Genomic DNA, 23,205 nt, shown 5'->3' on the forward strand with positions numbered 1-23,205 from the left:
CCAGCAACTGGGGTGGAATCTGCCTAAGCATTTCTGCAGTAGCCTTGTAGTGATAGCATTTCTGCACTGCAGTGGAAATAGTCACAGACACCCATCCTGTTTCCAAAGGAGGGGAGGAGACAAACTTTTGGTGATGGGATGGGAGATAATATAACTGTCTTTGGAAAACATAATTTTCCACAATTGGTGTTAGCCTGAACCTGTAAAAGATGAGAGTAGTATTCTTCAAGGTGGGGTACATTTTGGATGATGACACCACAAGTATCCGGGGATGTTGATGAAAGTGGGTGTGCCTGGGTGGCCACAGGTACACATAGAGAATATGTTATCTCTTTTTGTAGTACAGATAACTGTGGTTCAGAAAAATTTAGTAAGTCACTCAAGGTTATAGTGCAAATGTGTGGACCCAGGAGTTGAGGGCACATTAGAGCTCTGAATGCACTGGCTTTCTGCAAGGCATGGGCTGCTGGCTGTGCCCAAGTACACATGGCGCATACCCAATCTGTGTTTACTTGTGGCCTGGATACTCAGCTCTCTGGCTGAGTCTAGTTACGGCCAGCAGTGTATCATAGTGGTAGAATACTCGACTAGCATGCAGGTTTCCGGTTTCAGTGTCTCTGGTTCAATCTCTTATGCCTCAAATAAAGAAGACATGTTGACCATTTAGGTAGTGTTTGTATCTGTCCAACTCTCCACACCTTCACCTTCCTCTCTGGTAGGTGTTAAGATGGTGGCAGGCTGGATTTAGTCTCTAGTCTTGGGAAAGGGCTCACCAGTCTTGGGTCTGCAGGGTGACAAGTCATCCAGAAGAATCAAAGGCCTGCTCTTCTCCTTGTCAGCAGAGAACTGATATGTTGGTACATGGTGTTCCAGAAGTTACTGAGTAGTCTCTGTTTGTCTGCAACCCCCTTCCTGCCCTGTCCACCCGCTGTAGGTAGTGTATGGGTGGGCAGGGACACCAGAGCAGCTGTTGATGCCTCTTCTCGCCTCTCTGAAGGATCTGATGCTGCTGCCGTTGAGGGCTACTTCATCTATTAAACCCAATACACTTGTCGCAGCTGCTAAGCCCCCGTAAGCCGCCGGGCGCCGTGTTTGTGATGGGACTGACAGTGCATGGAGGAGGCTGATTATACACGATTCCATTTCGCGGGCCCAGCAATGTAATTTCACAGGGCGATCAGCGTTTGCATGTAATAGCAGGCTGTGCTGAGGTGTCAGAATATTAAAGGCGCTAATGGCAAAGCTCCCTGTTACACAGGGGGCCACCCGCCGCGCCTACAGCAGGGCTGTGCAGCAGGCCCGTCGCAGATGGCTGGCCACTAAGCTAATGGGGCAGCAGCCAAGGCGGGCAGAGCCACAAGAGGGGAAAGCCAGCCGGGAACAGCTCGGCACCTGCTTCCCTGCGCATGGAAATTACAGCGGCCCAGGGGAAGGGAAATGTGCGTGCCTGCCTGACAGGGTAGGGTGGGTTGGTTCAGTGGGTACAGCATCTTTCAATCCAGCTCCACCTGTCCTCCTGGCTCAGTGTTTGAGTGTCTGTCATGGACAGAACTTAGAAGTCATCTTCCTTTCCTTAGTAGTCATCCTTCCACCTGCTCCACCCTCTGGCTGGGAACCCCAAGAGCTGGGTGCTAACTGCACAGCTGGACAGGTGGGCCTTGATGACTGATGGGGACGCAGCGACCATTGGTAAACAGCTCGTGTACAAGGGCTTGGAGAGAGCTCTTAAAGCAGATTCTTGTCCCACACTGATCAAGATTAAGAAGCTTCTAGGCCCTTGCCCCTTCTTCACAGGTTGAAGGAAGGGAGCAAGAAGAGGGAGCTTCTCCCTACCCCTGCTGTTCCTCTTTGTCTTGACTGCAGTGCTCCCTATAGGCTGTACTCAGACTTTCCAATAACACTCCTCCAGGAGGCTTTCCTAGCCTCCTCCAGCCTCACATAGGTCTCAGCCTCCTGATCTAATTGATTGCCAGGTGGCATCCTTGACTCTCCAGCCGGAGTTCTTACAACATAACTTGTATACCTTGCCCTGAGCGGAACTCCTGGAAGAGCTCTGCTAAGGTTGTTTACAGATGCAGTCTCTTTAGGAGGATGGCAGGATGGGCAGTCACTGGAGGGAATGGCTGAGGCACTCCCTGATAGTGTCCCGGATGGGGGGGGGAGTTCAAAAGGGAGCACCAAGGTGCAGAGGGTCAGCAGACGTGAGGTCCAGAGTACACGGGGATGGGAACACAGGCTGCTTTGCTAGAAGAGCCTTTTATGTTTGTTTCCTGTGACTGTGGCCGCTAGCTAAAATGACAGAGTTGTTTTGTTTTCTTTTCTTGCTGGGGGTGGGGCAGATTTGAGGTGCTGTGCCTAGGCTGCTTCTGTGAGACTGGTGGCCGTGTCAGAAGGTTAAGCTCTGGGGGAGATGTGCAAGTGTTCTCAGCAGGGGCAGCAGGAGGAATCCCAGGCTGAAGGAGAGCAGTTTTAATTAACCGTTTTTAATATCATTTTGGACTTTGGCTGGTATATGAAGGCCCCGCTGGAAGCAGCATTTGTAAAAATTAAATCCCTCTTATTAGGAGCTTGGCAGACCCATGTGCACATGCCACCCCCTCCTCCTGGCCCATACCCCCTGAGGAAGTGCTGGATGAGGCCGTGTCTCAGCAGCAGTTGGTTATCATGCCTTATCTAGGACTATGAAACTGCAGCACGACACCACAGCCACAGTGGAGACGCCAATTCATCTCACCCTTGCTCTGACAAGCTACACTGCCCTTCCTGAAAGGCATCCGTCAGGCGGGACCAGGCTGCACCTTGCCTGCTACTTCTCTCCCGCCTAGGGCTCCGGCTTGCCCTGTTCCAGCGTGGCCCTCCACCCCCCTTTTACACATCCTAGCCTGGGAAGATCTTGGGGAGTCATAATTACAGTAATAATCTAATCATGGTGACGTATGGGGCAAGCATCTAATGTTATCTGAAGTGGTCTTGCCGCTTAGCTGTGATAAGGCTCAGGATGACGTGCAGATAACGTTAACATGCCCTGTCCCTGAGCCACAAGCAGAGTGGAGGGGCCGCCACAGCCCTGCCGCCTGCCGCCCGCCGCTTTAAGCCGGGAAGCGGCAGCACCTGCTAATGCAAGTGTTTAATATTTGATGGGCTGGGATAAAGCGGGATCACCTTCGAATTGAATTGAGTGTCAGCCGAGAATCTATTACTGAAATTCGGGTGTGATTTGACAGCAAAGTAGACGATGTTATTCTTCACTAGTTACTGCAATCTTCTCCCCGACATCACTTAAATATTTTTTTCTTTGCTTGAGTAAACACACATTATCCTTCTTTTTTCCCCCTTCCTTCCCTTTTTCCTTTTTCAAGGGGGGAAAAAAAACCCATCCAGCTCGCCTTCTCCAGGCTGATAGAGTAGATTGTTATTTCTTTATTTGTCCTATTAAATGGAATTTCTGATCGTTTAATCCGGCCTTTGTAAGTGATTTTAAAGTACTTGAAAGGCAGCCGCCACTGCTCTCTGGCCCACTGCGCTCCAGCCTCAGCTGGCCATGCTCAGCAGTTCCCCCAGCTGTGCCCACCCACTGACTATGCTCCTTATCTGTCTGTCTGCTTCCTCTTGCTGCCTGCAGCCCCTTGTTGCCCACATCCTGGTTCTGCCAGCATGCTCTTTCCCAAACCCATCCTTGAGTCCCATACTCAGCCTCCGATAGCTGTGACCTGGGAGAAGGTAGACAAGGGTTGGCTAGAGTTGAGCTTTGGCTGGTCCCACTGTGGTCAAGGAAAATGGTTTTGGAAAGAACTAATTTTTAAATTGCATTGGCTCCTAGTTCTTCTAGTGTCCGTAGGCTAGGTTCCTAAAGCTGGAAACGAAAGAAACTGGCCCTCTGCCATCCTAGCCCCTGGGCCCTGGCACAGATACTGTCCCCCCCCCCACCCCCCCACAGAGGCACAGACACATCTTGTTTCTGGCCCTAGGCTGGGTCTTTTCCTCGAGTGAGAGCTGCTGGGCCCAGAAATAGGTGGATATGGCAGTGCTTCTCTAAGCATGGCTAGCGGGCACTTTGGTTCTGTCAGCAGGCCCAACTCACCCAAGTTGTATCCCCATTGCCACCGTCCCACATGCTGTCACCTTCTGCCATTAGAAGAAGGTCAGCTTGGTGTTTAGTGACTTCTGATCTGAGGCAAAGGGAAAGGGATAGTTAAATGTTTGATTTGATTACAGGCCTGCTGGCAGAAGCCCAGAACTTTTTCTTTTCTTTCTTTCTTTTTTTTTTTTTGGCACGCTAAGAAGGAAGAAATCCCCCTCAACCACATAATGGAGGTCTAATCCACAGAGCTCAAAGTCACTTTCTTCTGGGCCTCAGTTTCCTCATCTGTGACTTTAGGCCTGTCATGCCAGTGAGGGAAGATGCTGCTGGTCCTGTCCCCAGAGAGGGAAGGCAGATTCTGTCCTGCCACGCGTTCCCCACAGATGGAAGTTGCTGGAGGCCAGATGGTGTGATAGAGGATGGGGGGAGCAGTGGAACTGCTGGGGACCTGAGCAGATCGATGCCCCCAGCACTTCCTTCCCCAACCCCAGGAAAACAATTAAGTACAGATCAATGGGTGGCCGCTTTGAATATGCATAAGTGAGCACTTGACCTTCAACAGAACACACACACACACATACACACACACACACACACACACACACACACACACACACCACCCTGTACTTCCCTTGCTTGAGTTGACCTGGTGACCTTACTCCCCTTTCATTGAGCTCCCGCACTGCACTCACAGCCTTTCACAGCCTTTCCTGTTCAGAATCAAAAGCAACTTGACCTCAGGCATGGTATTGGCCAGTCCTTGTTTCATCTGTCCTGTCTGTGGAACGAGATTTGGAATCACTAATCTCCCGGATTCTACCTGAAAAGACTTTGTGACAGTAATATCAAGGGAGGGAGCCCAGCACAGCTGTGTTCTTGATGGGAATCTGTGGAGGGTGTATGGTGAAGGAGATGCTGCCATCAGGGGAGGACCTTAGTAAGCCAGACTTCCAGAGAAGAGCCCTGCAAGGGGCTCCCAGGAAGGATGGCAGGTGCTGAAGGGGAAAGCCCAGGAGGAAGACTTTGGAGAAGAAAGGGGTTTTTATGGTTGGGGGGGGGACCTCAAGTGAAAGGAACATGGTAAGGGACTCTAATGAGGTGGTATTACAAGTCCCTGAGGGGAAGAAGTGGGGACTGGGGGGAGACTTGGTGAGTGGGATTTGCTCAGTGGGCCAGGGCCTCTGTTAACAACTCTTGCCTCCTGTCTTCCAGGCTTACAGCTTCGCCATGGGCTGCTGGCCCAAGAATGGACTACTAGACATGAACAAGGGTCTCAGCCTGCAACACATAGGCCGGCCCCACAGCGGCATTGGTCAGTCCCTCCACAAATCCCCCTGGCAGTTCTGTCAGTCCCCTGCCCGCATGCCTCAGTCCCCTGGCAAACAGAGGGTTTCCATGTATCATTCAGTACTCCACCCTTACGGAAGGCTCTCACCATTGGCTGGGGGGAGGAGGGTAGGGAGGGCAGATGGAGGATATTATGGATTGGGGCAATTGGAAAGGACCTCTTAAAACATTTCAGAGGAGACTGGAATGTAGGCTTTGGGTGAGTCACAGGTGGCCTTAGATTCAAAATGCTGTCCCTTGTCCCTATTGCCTGTATCCCTAGTGGGCAGTGTCTTCAGGGATATGGGCATATGTCAGCTTACCCAACCCCCTGTGGAGCTGGAGAAGGCTGTTTAATATTGTTTCAAGTCTGTGGCCACTAAACTGGACGATCAATGGGAGTTAAGGAGATGAATTATTTAAACCTCACCAGCTTTTAATTAGTCTAGGTCCTTCTGACCGATGACTTCGTCCACAGGGTATTGACTCCCCTGCAGGAGCAGCAGCCTCTACTGAGCAGTGACTGGGTTGGGAGGGGCCACTTGGGGTAACAGGTGGGGTAACACTCGGGGAGAAACTGGAATGGCTGCAGTTCCACATAGTTGGCAGCTCTGTGAGCTTGTGTATATCAGTGTGAACATGTGTCTGCGTATGACATCTTGCATGTATATCTGTATGACTGATATAAGATGCCCATCCTTGTATATGCCTGTCCAACAATACATTCATGTTTATTTGAGAGCATGTGTGTCTGATCATGGAAACAACTGCCAACCTGTGTGTGTATCTGCCGGAAGAAAGTCTCTTTCTGTGTCTCTTATTTTGTGTGTATGTGTGTGGATGCTTCCAAGGAACACAGATGACCAGCTCTAGGCATTGTTCTAGGAGATGAAGCCAGCGTGATCTAGGGTGGCATTATGACCTTATTAGAACCTTATTACTTTTGGCAAGGTGTCACTGGTAGGGGCTAGCGACATCAGAATTATAGAAGGTCCCAGCCACTTGCTACAAATTTGCTCTTTACCCATTCCACATCTGTCAGTGCCCAGTTGGTGCTGAACATCCTGAGGAGGCAGAGCCTGAAATGCACACTTGACTGCCAGGTGTACAACTGGTGTGGCAGAAACATCTGGATTGCCATCAGGGAGATTTCCCTGTTCTCATTTGCCTAGGCAGCTCCTACATCATCTACACTGTAGTGATTCCTGGGATGCCCTTTATCAGTCCTAGGGAGCAGGGGGAGAAGCCTGGGGCTCTGGGGTATCCTGCCGTAACTACTGTTCTTTGCTGTGATGAATCTTGAGGGTTCAGCAGGAAATCACTAGGTAAAAACACTGGAGGTGGGATCTTGAAGGGTAAATACATTTTCTAGGTAGAAAAATAAAGGAGTAGTACTTAGGCAGAGAAAGTGTGTGTACAAAGAATGCCTGAAGACCTGAAAGTGTATTAAGAAGACAGGTTTAGACATCTGCAAGTAATACCCTAAGCCCGGAATAGAAAGTTTAGTTTAATAAACAGCTAGATGCAGAGCCTTGAGTGCTTGGTTAGAAGCTGATTCTTCCCTCCCCAAAGTAAGGTTTAGAGGGGATGTTGGAAGATGAAAGAATGATATGATCAGAGCTCTGATTCAGAATAGAGCTAGCTCAGTAAAATCTTGCAGCTGGCTGGATGAGAAGCTGGTGAGTAAATTAATCAGTGGAAGAGGGATGGAACCCGGAGAGGCTCAGGAGATAGGACCATTGAGAAGGCATGCGTTCATTCAAGGAAGGAGGACCAGCAGCAGTGGAGTCTGATGGCTGCTTGGTTAGAACAACAGGACTATGGTAGGCATCTTCCACAGCCTTGGCCTAAGTGTCCTGCTTCTGTATGTCTGGAATAGGGTATATCTGTGAGGGGTATAGCTCCCTCTTGCCAGTCTTTGTTGCCTCTTGAGGCTCTGTGATCCCTCCCTTGTCTGTTCTCCTGGGTTAGGACTCCTGGGGTGGCTTGGTCTTTAAAGAACATTTTTTTTTCTCTCTGGCCCAGTGGGGCAGCTCACAGCTCTGAGTAACAGTGAAGCAGAAATAGCTCTGGCTTTACTGTGAAAAACCCTGAGACTCAATTGAGGGGCAGGGCTGCCAGCTCCTTGGAGGGACCAGTGAGCAGCCCAGGGAAAGGCCTGTGTGAGACCCATCTCAAGGTACATGCTCAGGAAGCTCCCTCTCCATCGCTTTGCCAATGTCAGAGGCTGCCAGGGCACTGGCCCTTCTTGGCACTTAGTCTCTGCAATCTGAATGAAGAGGGCAGCCCTGCCAGCTCCTGGCTAGCTCTGAGGTGTGGGTGAGGGTGTTTAGAAGGGAGGGAGGATAGAGGGCATTAATTGGGCTGGGAGAGGCAGGGAGGGGAGGCGTGGGTTTTGAGCAGTGAGGTTAATGGCCCTCGCACCAAAGAGACAGCTTTAATGAGCTTCAGCTGGCGGTGCCCCGAGTTACTGTGCGTGCTAAAAGGGTCGCGCTGTAAGAGTTTGATGTGGACTGCTTCCCAGCCCTGGGGTCAGGGGTCATCTCCTGTCACTGGCCACTCAGGCTGGTCCTCAGTGACATGGTGCTAATTAACTGTATGAGGAGCTGCCAGGCTGGAGTAGAGAATGGTATGCATATTGTTGAGTGGGGGGTGAGGCAGCATTGGGTGAGGCTGGACAAGAATTGTGCAGATCCCACCACCTAGCCATCTCCAGGCTCTGATTGGTTCTTCCACAGTGCCATGGTGATATGACATTGATGATGTGGAGGTGCTCAGTACAAGGAGGCAGATTGGCTGAAGGGGTGGGGTGACAGGGAGATAGACTTGAATAGGGGGGGAAGACCAGTCAGATGTGTATCTTGAGGTGTCTGAAGGGAGGGACTTGGCCTGACATGAGTTTTGAGAGTGGTCTGCTGGTTTGTGTGGGGAACACTGAGGGAGAGTCCGCAGGGCAGGGAGGCCAAAAGAAAGGCATGAAAAGAGAGCCACGGCAGTACTGAGAATGGGGGCAAGGAACCAGGTGAAACTTCCTTTTGTCATTAACTGCGGGCCTTCATCTGCTGTGTGTCAAGAACTGTGAGAGTGAATCGGTATCGATGCCATGGCTCCTAGTACCCACAGATGTTTCAGGTAGAATTTTGAGCTTGGCACTGGAGACAGGAGATGGCAGTTCAGGAGTGGCTAAAGGTAGGGTCTAGAGATGCTAGAATACTGGGCAGAAAGGCGTTGGAGGTTTGTGAGCAAGACATTTTAGCAGGATCGAGGTGGCTTTGGCTTTGGGAGCCTGATGTACAAGCTAGGGCTATAGTGGCAGAGCTGTTAAATGCAGATCTGCTAACTTCTAAGACTGTGTGGCTCTGTCAGGAACCCCAATTAGCTTGTCTCCGAGACAGGACGGCCTCACAGCTGTTGAGTGGTCTGACTTTCTTTCATTTCCTCAGAGGGTCAACAAGTGTTCCTTTTGTTTTACATAAACTAATTTCCACAACAATCATATGAAGGTAGGCATCACTTTCCCTTCTTAGACATGAAGAAACAGAAGCTCAGTTGAATGACTTGCTTAAGGTCCCACAGCCAGTTGGACTAAGGATCTAGGATTAAATAAATACCCAAGGACACAGCCCAGCTTCTCAATCCTGCGCCCTTTTAGTATTGAACTGTTATTGCTTTAACTTAAAACCAAACAAAAAACTTGGGTTCTGGGAATCAAACTCACATGCTCGTGCTTGAGAGAAAGCACCTCAGCCACTATCTCCTAGCCCAGCCTGGACACTCACTTTTCCTAGTTTTCTTAAAGTCATGTGACCCTTATGGGTCTTCACAAGCTTGGGCAGCAACAGCTGAAGAAAGGAAGGCCAGCACTGCCTCCTTCAGATCTGTTGAAGCCACTTTGCCCTGAGGTCAGGGCACTGCACCTGCTGACCTCTGACCTCCTTGAGTTCTTACTCTGATTGCAGTTTGCTCTCTCCCTCTTGGCCCAGGGAGTCTCACCGATCTTCCAGGCCCTAGTATTAGGAGTATGCAGATTATCCTGATATCATTTGTGTAGGCAATAACTGTGTCCTTTCGGCTATGGATACAACTCAGTAGAGCGCTTGTCTAGTATGAAAAAGGCCCTTGGGTTCAATCTGTAGCGACTCACACCCAAGTACACGCATAAACGCGTACATACACACAAAGCCTGAGTCCTCCATACTGGGCTCTCTGCAGCAGAACCTGGGTCCCTTCCTTCTTTCCTTTCTGAAATCTGCACAGCAAACATCAGTCAAACCCGCTGTTGTGACAACCGCAGACTGCTGCAACAACTCTGGATACCCAGCTGGGTGGTCCTGCCCTGTGATCTTAGCCTCTCTGCTGGGGGGGGGGGTGCTGAGGCTCATGGCACAGGTGGCATGGCCAGAGACCAAATGGACTCTCAGGAGCTTGCTGCCTAGCAGTTTGGCAAGAGCAGAGTTGGCAGGTGAGGGGGATGTCCCTCTGTCGGGAGAAGTACTAGCCTGTGGTCTCCCCCACATGAGTGGGGTGTCTATCAGAGTCCAGTCAGAATGTATTAGCTCTGTGGCATGGATCTCATTAGTGCCCGTGAGAGGTGTCACTGCAGGAGAATCGTAGGCTCAGGGAGATGCTTGTACCAAAAGGAAGAAAGGACAGTGACAGCCTTTTCTCTGCCGCCAAGCTCACTGGGCCTCTCGCCCTCCTCCTCGTGGGGAGGGGGGTGCTGGCTAATGAGCTCAGCTGCAGTATAGCTTTGGCTTCCCCTCCTTGAAGTTTCCCAGGTCTCTGTGAAGACCTCAGGCCCCGGATTAGCACACAGGGACACCAGCCCCTCCTCTTGCCCAGCAGGGAGTTCCTTCTGATCACCCAGCTCTACCACAGGAAAGGAAAGGGGGGGAGGCTAGGGGGGGAGGGGTGTTGCACCCCTGGGAATGCTCAAATCCCTCTACATCTCTTAGCAGTGACCATGTCCCCTTTCTACAGAGAACTCTTGCTTAGTAGAGCTGCAGTCTTTGCCTCCCTTTCCACCACGGTACCTGCCCTGACTGTTTTTTTTTTTCCTACCCTGAGCCCCTCCCAGGACAGGGAAAATGTAAGGACTGTGGCCTAGGAGTCTGCAGGTAATATGTGGGCCCAGTGCACACAGCTTTCTGGCTGAGCTAGAGGGATCTAGAATCTAGGCTCCAGATGACCTAAGGGTCATGAAATTATTGGTATTAGACCCCTGTAGATTTTGATGTCCCTCTTCTCATCTGTCCTCAAACATGTCTCATTGCTACCACCATTATTATTGTTTTGGTTTTGGCCGCCTTTTCCTGCTGAGAGGGCAAGCTTCGTGTTCAAAAGGAAACAACTAGAGTATCTCTCCCCAGACTTTCCCCTGCCCATCTCCTTTCTGCTGTGGCCTTGAGAAAGTGAAGATCCGGAAAGTGGGTGGCCATAAGGGATCATTATCCAGGTGCCAACGGTCTACACTTCCTGCTGGATGGTCCCTGGGAGTGAGGGATACTGGCAATTTCCTCCTTGAGCAAGACCCCCACTGGGGCCCCTAAGGGACATATGTGTGTTGGAACAGGTTCTTGCCACTGATTTAGGCTGTAGTCTTCAATGGTTGTCCCAGGTAGAAAAATTGGGTAGCTAGATGGGTGAGTTGATGGGTGAAGGAAGGTTCTAGTGTGTGCACATGTGTTCTGTGTGGGTGATGGTGCAGCGAGAGTACAATCTTTGTTCGCTACCTTCTTAGCCCCAGGCTGGCTTGGCCTCCCCTTGTCTCTCTCTGTATCTCCTGTCAGACCATCGCAGACGTAAATGCAGACGTAAATGACAAAGAAATCAGAAAGACAGATCAATGCTGGCCAAATTAGCACTTGCAGATAGACTGTGTGGGGATGTCAGCGCCCTGACCCCTGGTGATCTTGCAGCCTTCACCGCTGATATTATGCAAATTGCATCCATCTGGCAGGACCTGTGCGTGCTTGCTGCTCCTACTCAGAAGAGTAATGGGCTGGGGGTGGGCGGGAATGTTGGCGCAAGAGTCAGTGGAGTGCCTGTGTTTGTGAGAGCATGTGTGTGTGAGTGTGGTGCCCACCAAGCACTAGGCGGTGATTGAGTGATTGACAGGGCAGATAAGGGGCTGCATTGGATTCCTTTGGGCTAGGGGATTAGGAACAGCTACAGATGGGAGATAACTGGACTTCATTGCAGTTTATTTTCCTCCTTATCCCTCTCCCCACCTTCACTCCCTGAAAAACACAATCTCTGTAGTTTGCGTTTTCATCAATATTTGCAAGTCATTACCACTGGTTTAAGGTGAGAGACAATGTCAGGGCCCAGAACAGATAAGCCCCTCCCTCTCCAAGTCCTGGATGGGTCCTGCACCCTGAGAATTAATCTTAAGAGCATCTTACATAGTCTCCCTCCAGCCCATCGTACTCAGGTGACAACCCCATTCCTCATGACTTTTCTCATCTGACCCCACCACCACCGTCACCCCACCCTCCCCCGCGCCCCAATCATAAGGCATTCTTTAAGCTGAGGTCCTGCCCCTCACCTTGGAGCCGCTGTGTGACAAATCCCTGCCCCCACTTTTAGACTACAACTTAGGTTTTCTTGCCCTTGGCATTGGCTGGGTACCCTCAGACAGCTTTCACCCTGCTACAGGAATATTTGTGAGGAAACTGAGTCTGAAAAGATTGTCGCTCCCCTCAGGCTGCCTAATGAGAAAACAAGAAAGCTAGAATTTATAGATCTCACCTATAGAAGTTGAGCGCCACCCCACCTCAACACTGCATCCATTGCCACAGCTGGATTCACTGAATTAACTATATCATGGGCCGTGGGCAGATGTGTTTCTTCAGATCCCAGTCTGCACATAGACTCAGACCTAGTCTCTGACCCCCTGCCAAGCTGATCTCCCCATTCTAGGCTAAGGAGATAAAAGCCACATAGGTCCTGTCCATGGGGACTGTGTGTCTGCGGTAGTGAGACTAGTACACGAAGGGCACACACAGGATAGAATGCACCCAGCAACTGAGCCAGCCCGGAGTCTGTCATAACATGTGACACTAGACCCTGTAGCCTAAGCACAGGGCTGATACGTCTTTGGCCAGCTAGGGTATATCTTTTATAGAGGTCCCTCCCAAATTGGATCCCTGCTGTACCCTCCCACCAGGGAGGGTTGGGAGCTAGGAGTGCTGGGGACATGTCCGAGGACATGTGTGCAAGGGGAACTTGTCCTAATGAGGAGAACATGGCTGCTAGTTAGGCAAGGGGCGGGCAGGAGCTGCAGAGCTGATTGAAGGCAGGGGCAGGGGTCAGACAATTAGGCCCAGATCCGGCTGTTTGATGTGAGTTCTGAGGCCTCAAAGCCTCCCTTCAGCCGGCTCCCTCCACTCCCTCCTCTCCCTCCTCTTTTCTTTCTTCTTCTGCCCAAAGGCAGGAAGGATGGAAACGCTTACACTCACTGTTACTATATTAAACCCTGTGTCAGGCCAGCAGGGCCCCAGGACTCCTGCCCACAGGGGGCACTCTAAGCCCCCAGGAGGCTCCTAGGACCTTAGAGGGAGCATGTGGACAGAGGCCAAGCCTAGACCAATGGAGCCCTAGAGTAGAGAAACACCAGTTAGGAGGTAGGAGAGTGAATGGGGCTGCCCAGCGGGAAATGGGCTCTAGTCTGTTAAGGCCATGTCCTATGCCAGCTTTTGCCCAGCACCGCCTATAGCCACTTAGTTATTTCTGTCCTGTCCTGGGGCTGGGGGTGAGAACGCGGTTCACCTATGTATATACATGGTCATTCACATCTAAGCAGTCACTCCTAACCCCTCATGGGTAAGATAAAGACACATGGTCTAATAGTACTATCATCCTGGCAACCCAAAAGCAGAGTCTCCTCTACCCCAGTTGTCATAGCCACACATGCCATCACAAGGCTCCAATGCTTTAGTCATACCCACAGGGTCTCTCGCACAGAGCCCTAGGAGCCAAATCCCACCCGCAGGATAATTGAGAACAGCAGTTGGGGCGGGGGGGGGGGGCGGGTTAACCAGCCTTTTCTAGTTCCTCGCTCCTAGGAAATAACAGAGCTGGTACTGACCACAGAGAAGAAGCCAGATTGTGGGGCCAGTGGAGAAAGGGAGGGTGGGAGCAGAGATAAATGTTAGCTCATTTCTTCCGTAATTAGTTACTCCCTCATCCCCGCGTTGTAATTGTGAACAAGCTGTAATGTTTAATTAGTCTGTAAATGAAACCCCAATTTCATAATGGTCTGCCTGACAGGGCTAAGTGAGCAGGGGAGTGAGCAGAGGAGAGCCAAGAGAGGGCGTGGAGTTGGGGTGGGTGCAGTGGGGTCACCTCTTTTGACCCCAGTCTGTCCTATGTGAGGAGGCTGTATGAGTGAAGCTGCCCTCTGCACACACATGCCTTCAGTCTCTCTGTGTACTTCTTATTTCTACCAAGGAGTGGACAGCGGAAGGTTCCCTCATAACCTTCTGTTTGCCTCCCTTCAGTTCGCTACTGCAGTGGTTCTCAACCTGTGGGTCATGACCTCATTGGGGGTTGAACAGCCCTTTTACAGGGTCACATATCAAATAGCTTGCTTATCAGATATTTACATTATGATTAATAACAGTAGCAAAACTACAGTTATGAAGTAGCATTGAAAGTAATTTTATGGTTGGGGGTCACCAAAACTTGAGGAACTGTTCTAAAGGGCTACAGCATTAGGGAGGCCAAGAATCGCTGCTCTGGTGGGCTGCACAGTCCCAAGCCCAACCTAGGTACTTAGTTGGGGAAGCTGATTCAGGGTGACCCCAGTCTGTAATCCTAGCAAGGATCATGCTCACCACTAGATTTGACTTCCCTGTCCTCCCTAATTCTGCTAAGGAACCTGTGCTTTAGCACCTGGAACCTCAAGATCTGGTCTTGCACACCCAAGAAAGCCAGGATTGGCTTGGGCCCCTCCCCTTCCAGCCAACTGCCAAGCAGATTCCAGCAGCATTCATACTGCTGACACCTCTGGCCAGTCCTGCTTTGGAGGTGTCATCACTGCAGCCTGTGGTGAGCTGGAGATGCCGCAGGGGGGAGCCCCAGGCACCACTGCTGCCTCATTGGTGTCTCTCCCGTCTCCCCCACAACATCCTCACCACTGCATGTGCCCCCGCCCTGCCTGCCATGGCCATAAATCTCAATTTACGAGGGCAGCTCTGGTGGGGGAGGGAGGCGGCTCTGCTAATGATGGTTCCTCAGCCGGATTTTTCATGTTGCACAGTCATAAATTTTTAAGAACAGCATGGGCAGCACGTTAGCAAGTTATCGAAGCTGCCTCCAAGCTGGCTGCCCAGCTCTGAGAGAGCAGAGATAGGCCAAGCAGAGCAAAGGAGACATTTGCAGTTGGGGTGCGGGGAGCCAGAGGCTGAGTCTGAAGGTTGCAAAGGAGGCTGGCCAAGCACCAGGCTAAGTTTAGTATGGGCCCTCAAACAGGTCAGGGTAAGCCAGAGCAGTGAGCTCCAGGGTGGGATCAGGAGTGTGGGTACACAGACCATGCATGGCATTCGGAGCTGCTGATGGATGCCTCTGCTCCAAGACTTGACACTATGATGTACGGGGAGCCTGGAGACATATGGATTTTCCAAGTGGCCACTTTGAATAGAATTACAAACCCTGAGCATGTGCACAGTGAGGCCCATGCATTCACAGAGCTGTGTTTGCTTCATAAGCCAGTGGCTTTTAGCATTGTTCTCAGGAGGTAGGGCCCTTGATCATCAAGAGAGATCCCTAGGGAAATATCCACAGAGACAGTGTTTGTCGTATGTTGAAGAGGCCAAACCCATTCAGGTTGAGACTTGTCTTTTCCAGTTTGAGTGGTCCTGGGCAAGTCTTTTTTGCCATCAGAACTTTTGTTTGTTCCTCCTTGGGGTTGATAATGACACCCTGCTCTCAGGCTTACCGAGACTGCTGTGAGTCCATGAAGCGCACTAGCCCCTTTACCTAGTCAGATTTCTGTGAAGACTTCTGGGGAAGTAAGTGTCTGGCGAAAGGCCCTTGCTGGAGATGGCTGGCCTTTCTCTCTGTTCAGTTCAACTAGAAAACACTTGCCAGTGTCTTCTGGGTCCACAGCACACTGAGCCTCTGAGACAATAGTAATTCTCTCTGGGGGGTAAAGTAAGCACTTTTGGCGGAGTCTCCAGTGTTCCAATCTGTGTCTGGGACCTTCTTAGGGTTAAGGGGCCACGTGCAGCCCATCAGTGGGGACTCCCCAGCCATCAAGGAGCTGACAGATGCACATAAGCTACTTCCCAAGGGCCAGGCCAAGTGCACCTGTATTCCCTTATGTGCACACATTTGGAGTTTAGTGATTCCAATGGCTTCCAGGGTGCACAAGCAGCAGCCAGCAGAACATCAGACCTTTGGAGGAATGGGTCTTACACCACAGACAGCTTTCAGAGGCCACAAGCACTAAGTCAGGAATCAAGCACTAAGTTGAAATCGGCCCAGGTACTGTGAACGTGTGTTGACATCAGGATAGTGGTAGTGAACATCCTGTTTGGGATTACCCTGGTGATCCAGCAGGATACAGGCTGGTGTGTGCCGGAAGGGCCTCCACACTAAGCTCTGCTGCCCGAAGAGGCTGTGGACCTTTCTCACCTCCACGCTTCAAACCCTCTCCTGCACCTGTCTACTTCACCTCAGTGATCTTTCTAACCCCAGCTCTACATCCCACCCCCTTGGCCTCATTGACTTTCGGCCATTCTTCAATGCTCAGTTTGGATTTACTTTCTCAAGGGAAGCCTTCCTTTGCTCCTGGCCTTGGCCAGAGCCCCTTCTCCCCTATTTACTTTTCCACAGCACCCTGCACTCCCTCTACACAGCATCTAATCACCATTGTGATTAAGATCACTGCTCAGAAGTTGTTTGATGCCTCCCTCTCCCACTAGACCGTAAGTTCCCTGAGGGCAAGAACTTGTGTTTTTTCATCTTGTATCCCCAAAGCATAGCACAGTGCCTGACAAGGGCACGCGGATAATAAATAAAATGTGCTGTTTTGAATTGAGTTCAATGTAGTTGAGATGGCCCTGGCCCACCCCTGGGTGCTAGCACAAGCAGAGGTGGCTAGGGGAGTGCCTGGAGCTGAGGTGATTCCCATTAGTCCTCATGATTAATTCACAGCCATACTGTGATGGAGTGGGCTTGTCCCCAGTCAGCGCCTCCGCTGGGGCCCACCTGTTAGTGACAAACAAACAAAGGGGATAAATAATGCATTGGGAGTCGAGCCAGGCAAGGCAGCGTATTGAAATTAATAAGGATTAGCTGAGCAGCTTGAGGATAAAATATTTACCAGGTGGGACTGGGCTTAGGGAGGCCATCCCCTCTCCGCAGTGTCCCTAGGCACAGCTAAGCTGCTCTCCAGGGCATTGTTGCTTAGGGCTGGGGACCCCAGCACCACCACTCCCGCTCTGCTGATGAGGTCCTTCCAGGTGATCTCCTGGCATAGTCTTGGGAAAACCAAGATACTAGGAAGGAACAGAGGCCGGGAAGTGGCAGACACCTCAAGCACGTTAGAAGCTGGCCAGCAGGACATTGGCTGATACTCAGAACCTTGGAGTGTAGAGGCTTTGAATGGTAGATGCGAGGCAGAGACGTTCATCTGTGCTTGCAGGCTTCCCTGCTTCCTTTTCCAGTCCGTCCTTCAGCTCTACCCATCTTGTTGAGGGGCCTCTGGAAGTAACCCCTTAAATGGTATATTATCTAGCAGGAGGTGACAGAAGCAGTCATAAGGGATCCATCTAGGTATTGTGGGAACACAGAGAAACGGTCCTTACATAGACTTCAGGGAAATGAGCAGGGCTGAGTCCCAGGGAATGAGAAGTGTGCCAGATGAGAAGCTGATTTCTAGATGAAGCAGAGCTTGTGAAAGGGGCTATACCACACAAGAAAGAGATGAGGTAAATAGGACCAGACCCCCAAAACTTTGTAAAGGGTTTCGATGCTCTCTCTCCTAGGAACAGCAGGGGGAGACAATACCCATCTGAGGAGGTGGTAGTTGATTTCAAGGTTTCAGATAGTCCTTCCCTTGAACTTATGACTTCCCAAATGCTGGGGTTACAGCTACACACCAGCATGCCTAACCTTCATTCTTGTTTTGTTTTGTTTGCGATGAATTGGTTGAGACAGTTCACTCTAGAGAACCGTGACTGTCCTAGAACTTGCACTGTAGACCAGGTTGGCCTTGAACTCACAGAGATCCAGGCGCCTCCGCCTCCCAAGTGCTAGGATTAAAGGTGTGTGTGCCGGCACACCTGACTCTGACCTTCATTTCTAATTATTTTCGGCTGTTTGGTTAGTTGGTTGGTTGGTTGGTTGGTTGGTTGGTTGGTTGGTTGTTTTTTAGAGATATGATCTCACTATGTAGCCTGGCTGGCCTGGACTCTCTATGCAACCAAAGAAGTTTTTAATTCTGATCTTTCTCCACCTCATGTGTATTGGGATTTTAGATGCACGCCACCATAACCGATTCATTCCGTGCTGTAGATTGAACCCAGATCCTCATGTATGGTAGGCAAACACTGCTGCACTACATCCACAGGTTCCTTGCAGGCAAGCGTCTGTATTTCACTTACCTAGCTGTTAGCATCTTTAATCATAGTACAGTTGTCAGCATTAGCAATAGCACTGGCCCTGTACTGTTAACTAAAGCCCTGTTTTAGTTTGACCATGGTCTCCATTATTTCCCTATTCTACTGAAGGACCATTGAAGGGGTTGAAGATAGAGTAGAGCTACTAGAGTCATGGCTTAAAAATGCACCATTGTAGCCGGGCGGTGGTGGCACACGCCTTTAATCCCAGCACTCGGGAGGCAGAGGCAGGCGGATCTCTGTGAGTTTGATGCCAGCCTGGTCTACAAGAGCTAGTTCCAGGACAGGAACCAAAAGCTACAGAGAAACCCTGTCTCGAAAATCCAAAAAAAATACACCATTGTACACCATTGTAGAAAGAATGATAGCAGTGTTGCTTTTACCTCAGTGAAGGATGGTAGTGAGAATGTAGACCTAGAGACTATTGGAAAATGGACAACTCAAGCCCCAAGGGTGGATAGAATAGATAATTCTGCTTAAGGAGAGAAAAAGAGAAGAGGATCGGTGACAACTTAGAGCAGCACATCTGAGGAGTGTTTGGAAGAACAAGTGCTCACAGGAGCCAGTAGGATGACATAGAAAGAAGTGGTAATGTCACCAAAGCCACAGCCAGAGACTGAGTGTGAGTCAAACGTAAGGAGCTGGAGAGATGGCTCAGCAGGTAAAGCACTGTCTACTGTTTTAGAAGACCTAGGTTCAATTCCTAGAACCCATGTGACAGTGCATACCCACCTGTAACTGCAGGTTCAGGGGATCCAATGCCCTCTTCTGGCTTCCGCGGGCAGCAGGCACATGAGTGGTACATAGACATATAGACGAAAACACATAAAATAATAAAATAAAAATTTAACTCATTAAGAAGCCCCATCTCTGCTACCCTGGTTACTAGAGAAGACAGCATTGGTTAAATAAAAATAGATAGATAGATAGATAGATAGATAGATAGATAGATAGATAGATAGATAGATAGCAGAGTTGTAAGGTGGGAGACAAGGAAAGGAGACCTCAAGCATCAGGAGTCTGCAGTCTGCCTCTGAAAGGAACCAGAGTTTGGTACCAGCCAACTGGGATGGGCCATTTAATGGAGGCTGGCTCCCAGATGGGAGCTTGGGTGAAAGAGTCAGGGCTGGAGAGCACTAGGGCTGTATCCAAGAGTAAGGACACTCAAGTCTAGGCCTCTGGAAAGTGTGCATGCTGGCTTAGACTCCAGATCCCAGGTGAGGTGAACAAATCAGCTTCAGAAGGGATAGCAGGTTTGGTCCCTCTTGTGACAGACACAAATAAGATCAAGTATCTGCCCATTTGGGCATGAAAGCTGGGGTACTAGACTGGTAGATTGAGATTTGTAAGGAGGGCAGGAACTTGTTGACCTGAGGCCTAAAGGGAAGTGCTCACACTAGGCAGGAGTCTTGGGGTCACCTGGGCAGTTTGTGTACCACAGGGACTGATGAGGATCTCATGGTGATCTAGTCTGTAAGGTTGCGGTTTTCTTCATTTGTACACAGCCAACATGTAGGCCTAGAGAAGCAGCTAGGGTTCTTCCAGGCCAGGAGAGCTGAAGGAAAGGGGGTCAGAGTAGAGGATATTGACAAGAAGTCTGACATGATGGACCATGTCCAAGATGTAAAGGTAGATGTCCATTATGTTGCTAGGTCAGAAAGTACCTGGGACACATGTGGAATCAATCCCCTCCTTCATCCTCAGACCAGCCGGAACCTTCTGAAACTCAGCATCAACATGTACTCATGTTTGACTCTGTCAGACTGTCTGTCCGAGATGAGACCCTACTTTGTAGATTCAGTCTCCCAAGAACTGTGCCACCAAGCCTGGCTAAAACCTGCTTTTTTTAGTTTCTGATTCAGCTGGACATGGTCATGCCTCTGAGCTCTGCCAGTAAAATAAAAATATTGTCTGTGGGAACTCTAGAAATGACACTTAAAGGGAAACCGTTCAGGGAAGTATGCTGTTCTTGTTTTTTCTCTGTTCCTTCTCCTGTCTGGAACACAGTGTGATAGAGCTCTTGTCTGGGATAATAGAGCAAAATGGAGGAGGAGACCTGAGTCTCCATAGATTATGGAGCCGGGAGCTTCTAGTCAGCTGACACTGCCAACTACAAACATAATTCCTCTCTCGGTTAACTTTTACTTTCTTGCCTTCTGTTTCCACAAAGTTTCACCAAAGCTAGAATCCTGTAGCCTTTTTTGGTAGCATCCCCTATGTCCTAGGATACAGCAAGAAACAATGTGATTAGTGTTTCAGGAACACATAAGGTACCAGCTTAAAGGAGCAGTGTCTTCTGCCTTATCTCCTCCATGCACAGAGTGCATTCCTCTGCCATTGTTCTCCTGCCTTTATACTTCATATCAGTTAGTGTATTAATCACTTTTCTCATTGCTCTGGTAAAAGAGCTGCCAAAATCCAGTTCGTTTGCTTCCTTTAGTGCTTTGAGAGACAGTATATCGGACTGGCCTTGAAACCACAGCAGTCCTCCTGTCTCAGCTTCTCAAGTGCCATTATACACGGCAGGAAAGAAACCTTTATTTTGGCTCACACTTTGAGGACACAATACATCATGGCTGGGAAGGCATGGTAGCAAGATCCGGAGGCAGCTGGTCTCGCTGCCCCTGTAGTCGGGAGGCAGGGGTGAGGGCTAGTGTTCACTGGCTTGCTTCCTGTCCCTGTTTATGCAGTAGGGAACCCTAGCCCATGGGGTGTGCTGTCCACATTCAAGGTGGGTCTTCCCTTCTCAGTTAAACTTCTCTGGAATCACCCTATGCGCAGATGTGTATCTTCTAGGTGATTGCAGATCCAGTCAGATTGACAATGAAGATTAACTATGGCTGTATGCTTTCAGCTGCAAGAAAAAGATAGGTCATGGGTTATCTGTTTTCAAACAGACTCAGTAAAAAGGGGGATTTATCATGGAACGAAGGGAATCCGGCCTCCCGGGATTGTCCTCAGAGACCCAGAAATGTGTCCAGTTTTGTTCTATGTTCAGCACAGTCTTCATAGCTGACTCCCCTCTAGGTTGAACGGTGGCTTCTCCAATCCCAGACAGTGTGTGCAGAGATGAAAACATCCAACAGAATTCAAAGATCTTCTTCCTTCATACTTCTCTTCATAAAGTGTGCAATTCTCATTGCAGGCCTTCCAGTAAACTCAACTCTGTCTCAGAAGAGAACACTTGCCTGCTTCAACCTAGTGACTAGCAAAGATCATAGGATCACCAAAATTAACTCCAGTCCTATAGTATTGGTCCTGCCACATTACAATGGCAATGGACTCCGCCAGCATGGTACCGTGATGCACAGGCCAGAGGCTCAGGAGAAATGACGCACTCAGAGAAGGGAGAGTGGGATGGTTCAAAGGTTAAGTTTGCTACTATAGAAATGGGTAGTAAAAATGTACAACAGAGAAACGTACTAAGTTCAATGAATGGAGAGGCTGACATGACAGTTTCTCAGGTCAAGATGGAAGCTGGACAGCAAACTCCTAAGGAGGTGGCCAGAGATGGACTGACAGCGCTGACTCACAGGAAGGTTCCAGCTAGGAGTGTCTAGGGCCATGTAAGTCACCTAACTACTCAGTATATCAGTGCCTCCATTTGGAAAAAAAAATCTGTCCTGGGTCTTCAAGGCTACTCCTGGAGTGACGAAATGCTGACATCTTCCCGTTAGAGCTGTTGAAGGGCCCAAAAGACCGATCCATGTGCAGCCCTGAGAAGTAGGGTCTTTTCTGTGAACGCTAGGTCTGTCCAGTGTTCTGGACAGCCAACTCTTTCCTTCAGACCTCAGCTTTGCCACGTCCAGCTGTAGCAGTCCCCCGGCCGGCAGCCCCTCCACCTGGGCTGGGAATGGGCCGGGGGAGGCGGGCATCTGTTGTAATGGCTAGAGCAGCACCCTGTTACTACAGCGTATTTCACTTTTAATTCTGACATATAATGTAATGATCTTTTTTAAGGCCCGATGATATTATCTGCCTGACTAGATTATTGAGTCTTCATCATCTCCAGATAAATTTACGGCCAGGACGAGGCTCAGGATTTATCATCAGTCAATAGAGCTCGATACTCTAACAAGGCGTGTAATAAGATATACATATTTAATGATCCAAGGGGAGGAGCACTAATGGGAGCCCAGACTGAGTGATCGGGGGGCTGGACTGGGGCTCTGCCTTAGAGCTGCCATGGCTATAGGGACACAGAAGTATTGTTGGCCCTGTGGTTCCCAACTTTAGTCTTTCCTAGGGCTGCATGACTCCTTTCTGAGACCCTGAGGGTAGACAAGCAGAGACAGGGACAGTGCCTGAGCCAGGGCCTGGACTTCTCCAGCACTTGGTATCCCCACCCCCATCCTACCACCTCACCACACACACATCCTCCAGGGGATTCTCTCCTGTTTCCAGGACCTAGAAGGGCTAGGGTGTTCTCAGACCCGCCTGCTCAGGACCCTGAACATCAGGGAGGGCCCACAGGGAGGGAGTACCGGGGCTCAATGCCCAGGCCATGCTGATGGTGACGGATGGTTTTTCATTATAGCCTCTCAGGTCCTGCCCGCGCCCTGTGTGGAAATTCTATTTATTCCCTAATTTGTAAAAATTCCCTCTTTATCTGATCCCAATCAGGGCGGGGTAATTGGCTCTCTGGGGCAGCGGCTGGGGTCCTTGATGAAGAGCTATGTGGATGTACCCAGCCAGGCCCCCGCCCGGCCTGCCGGCAGGGCCCACAATTAATAATGATTTGCAAATGGCAGACAAGCAATAACACAGAAGGATGTGGCGTCCGTGCTGCCTCTTCATTTCCCCCTCAGATATAAATGGCCACAGAACAAAAACGCAGCACTGTAAATTCTGGAATTAGTCATTCACCGGGACAAATGGGGTCTGAAGCCTACAGCCCTACTCTACCATCCTTGTACTTGCTTTCCCCAACCCAGGCTCTGGTCTCAGGTCTTCTCTAGATACAAACCCAGTTAGTTCATCAGCTTTCTCCCACCTCTAGTGACCCCTTCTTGTGTGGCCTAGACTTGGAAGTGATCCCTTGGTCTAGGCCTGCCGCTTTCTCACCGAGACCACAGCCAGCAAATGGGATCCAGCTCCTCCTCCTCTCACTGACCTGTCTGGCTGCTTGACCTGGCTTCCGTCCCCATTCTGCTTTGGGTTTTGAATGAGTTG

The 23,205-nt window shown here is 50.1% G+C and overlaps 1 protein-coding gene across 5 annotated transcripts in view; it reads left to right on the top strand.

Moving 5' to 3' along the window:
• The window catches only part of Eri3 (ERI1 exoribonuclease family member 3), a 131,896-nt gene that overhangs the window by 100,265 nt on the left and 8,426 nt on the right, over positions 1-23,205 (top strand). For 4 of the 5 annotated variants that reach the window (XM_075946505.1, XM_075946504.1, XM_075946507.1 and 1 more), the window contains one exon: positions 5,294-5,393. The exons of the other annotated variant lie outside the window; for it this stretch is intronic. In XM_075946505.1, the coding sequence (XP_075802620.1) occupies positions 5,294-5,393 (100 nt within the window). The remainder of the gene's footprint in view (positions 1-5,293; positions 5,394-23,205) is intronic. 5 annotated transcript variants of the gene reach the window in all.

The sequence above is a fragment of the Microtus pennsylvanicus genome, chromosome 13 (assembly GCF_037038515.1).
Source record: "Microtus pennsylvanicus isolate mMicPen1 chromosome 13, mMicPen1.hap1, whole genome shotgun sequence".
Classification (NCBI taxonomy): Eukaryota; Metazoa; Chordata; class Mammalia; order Rodentia; family Cricetidae; genus Microtus; species Microtus pennsylvanicus.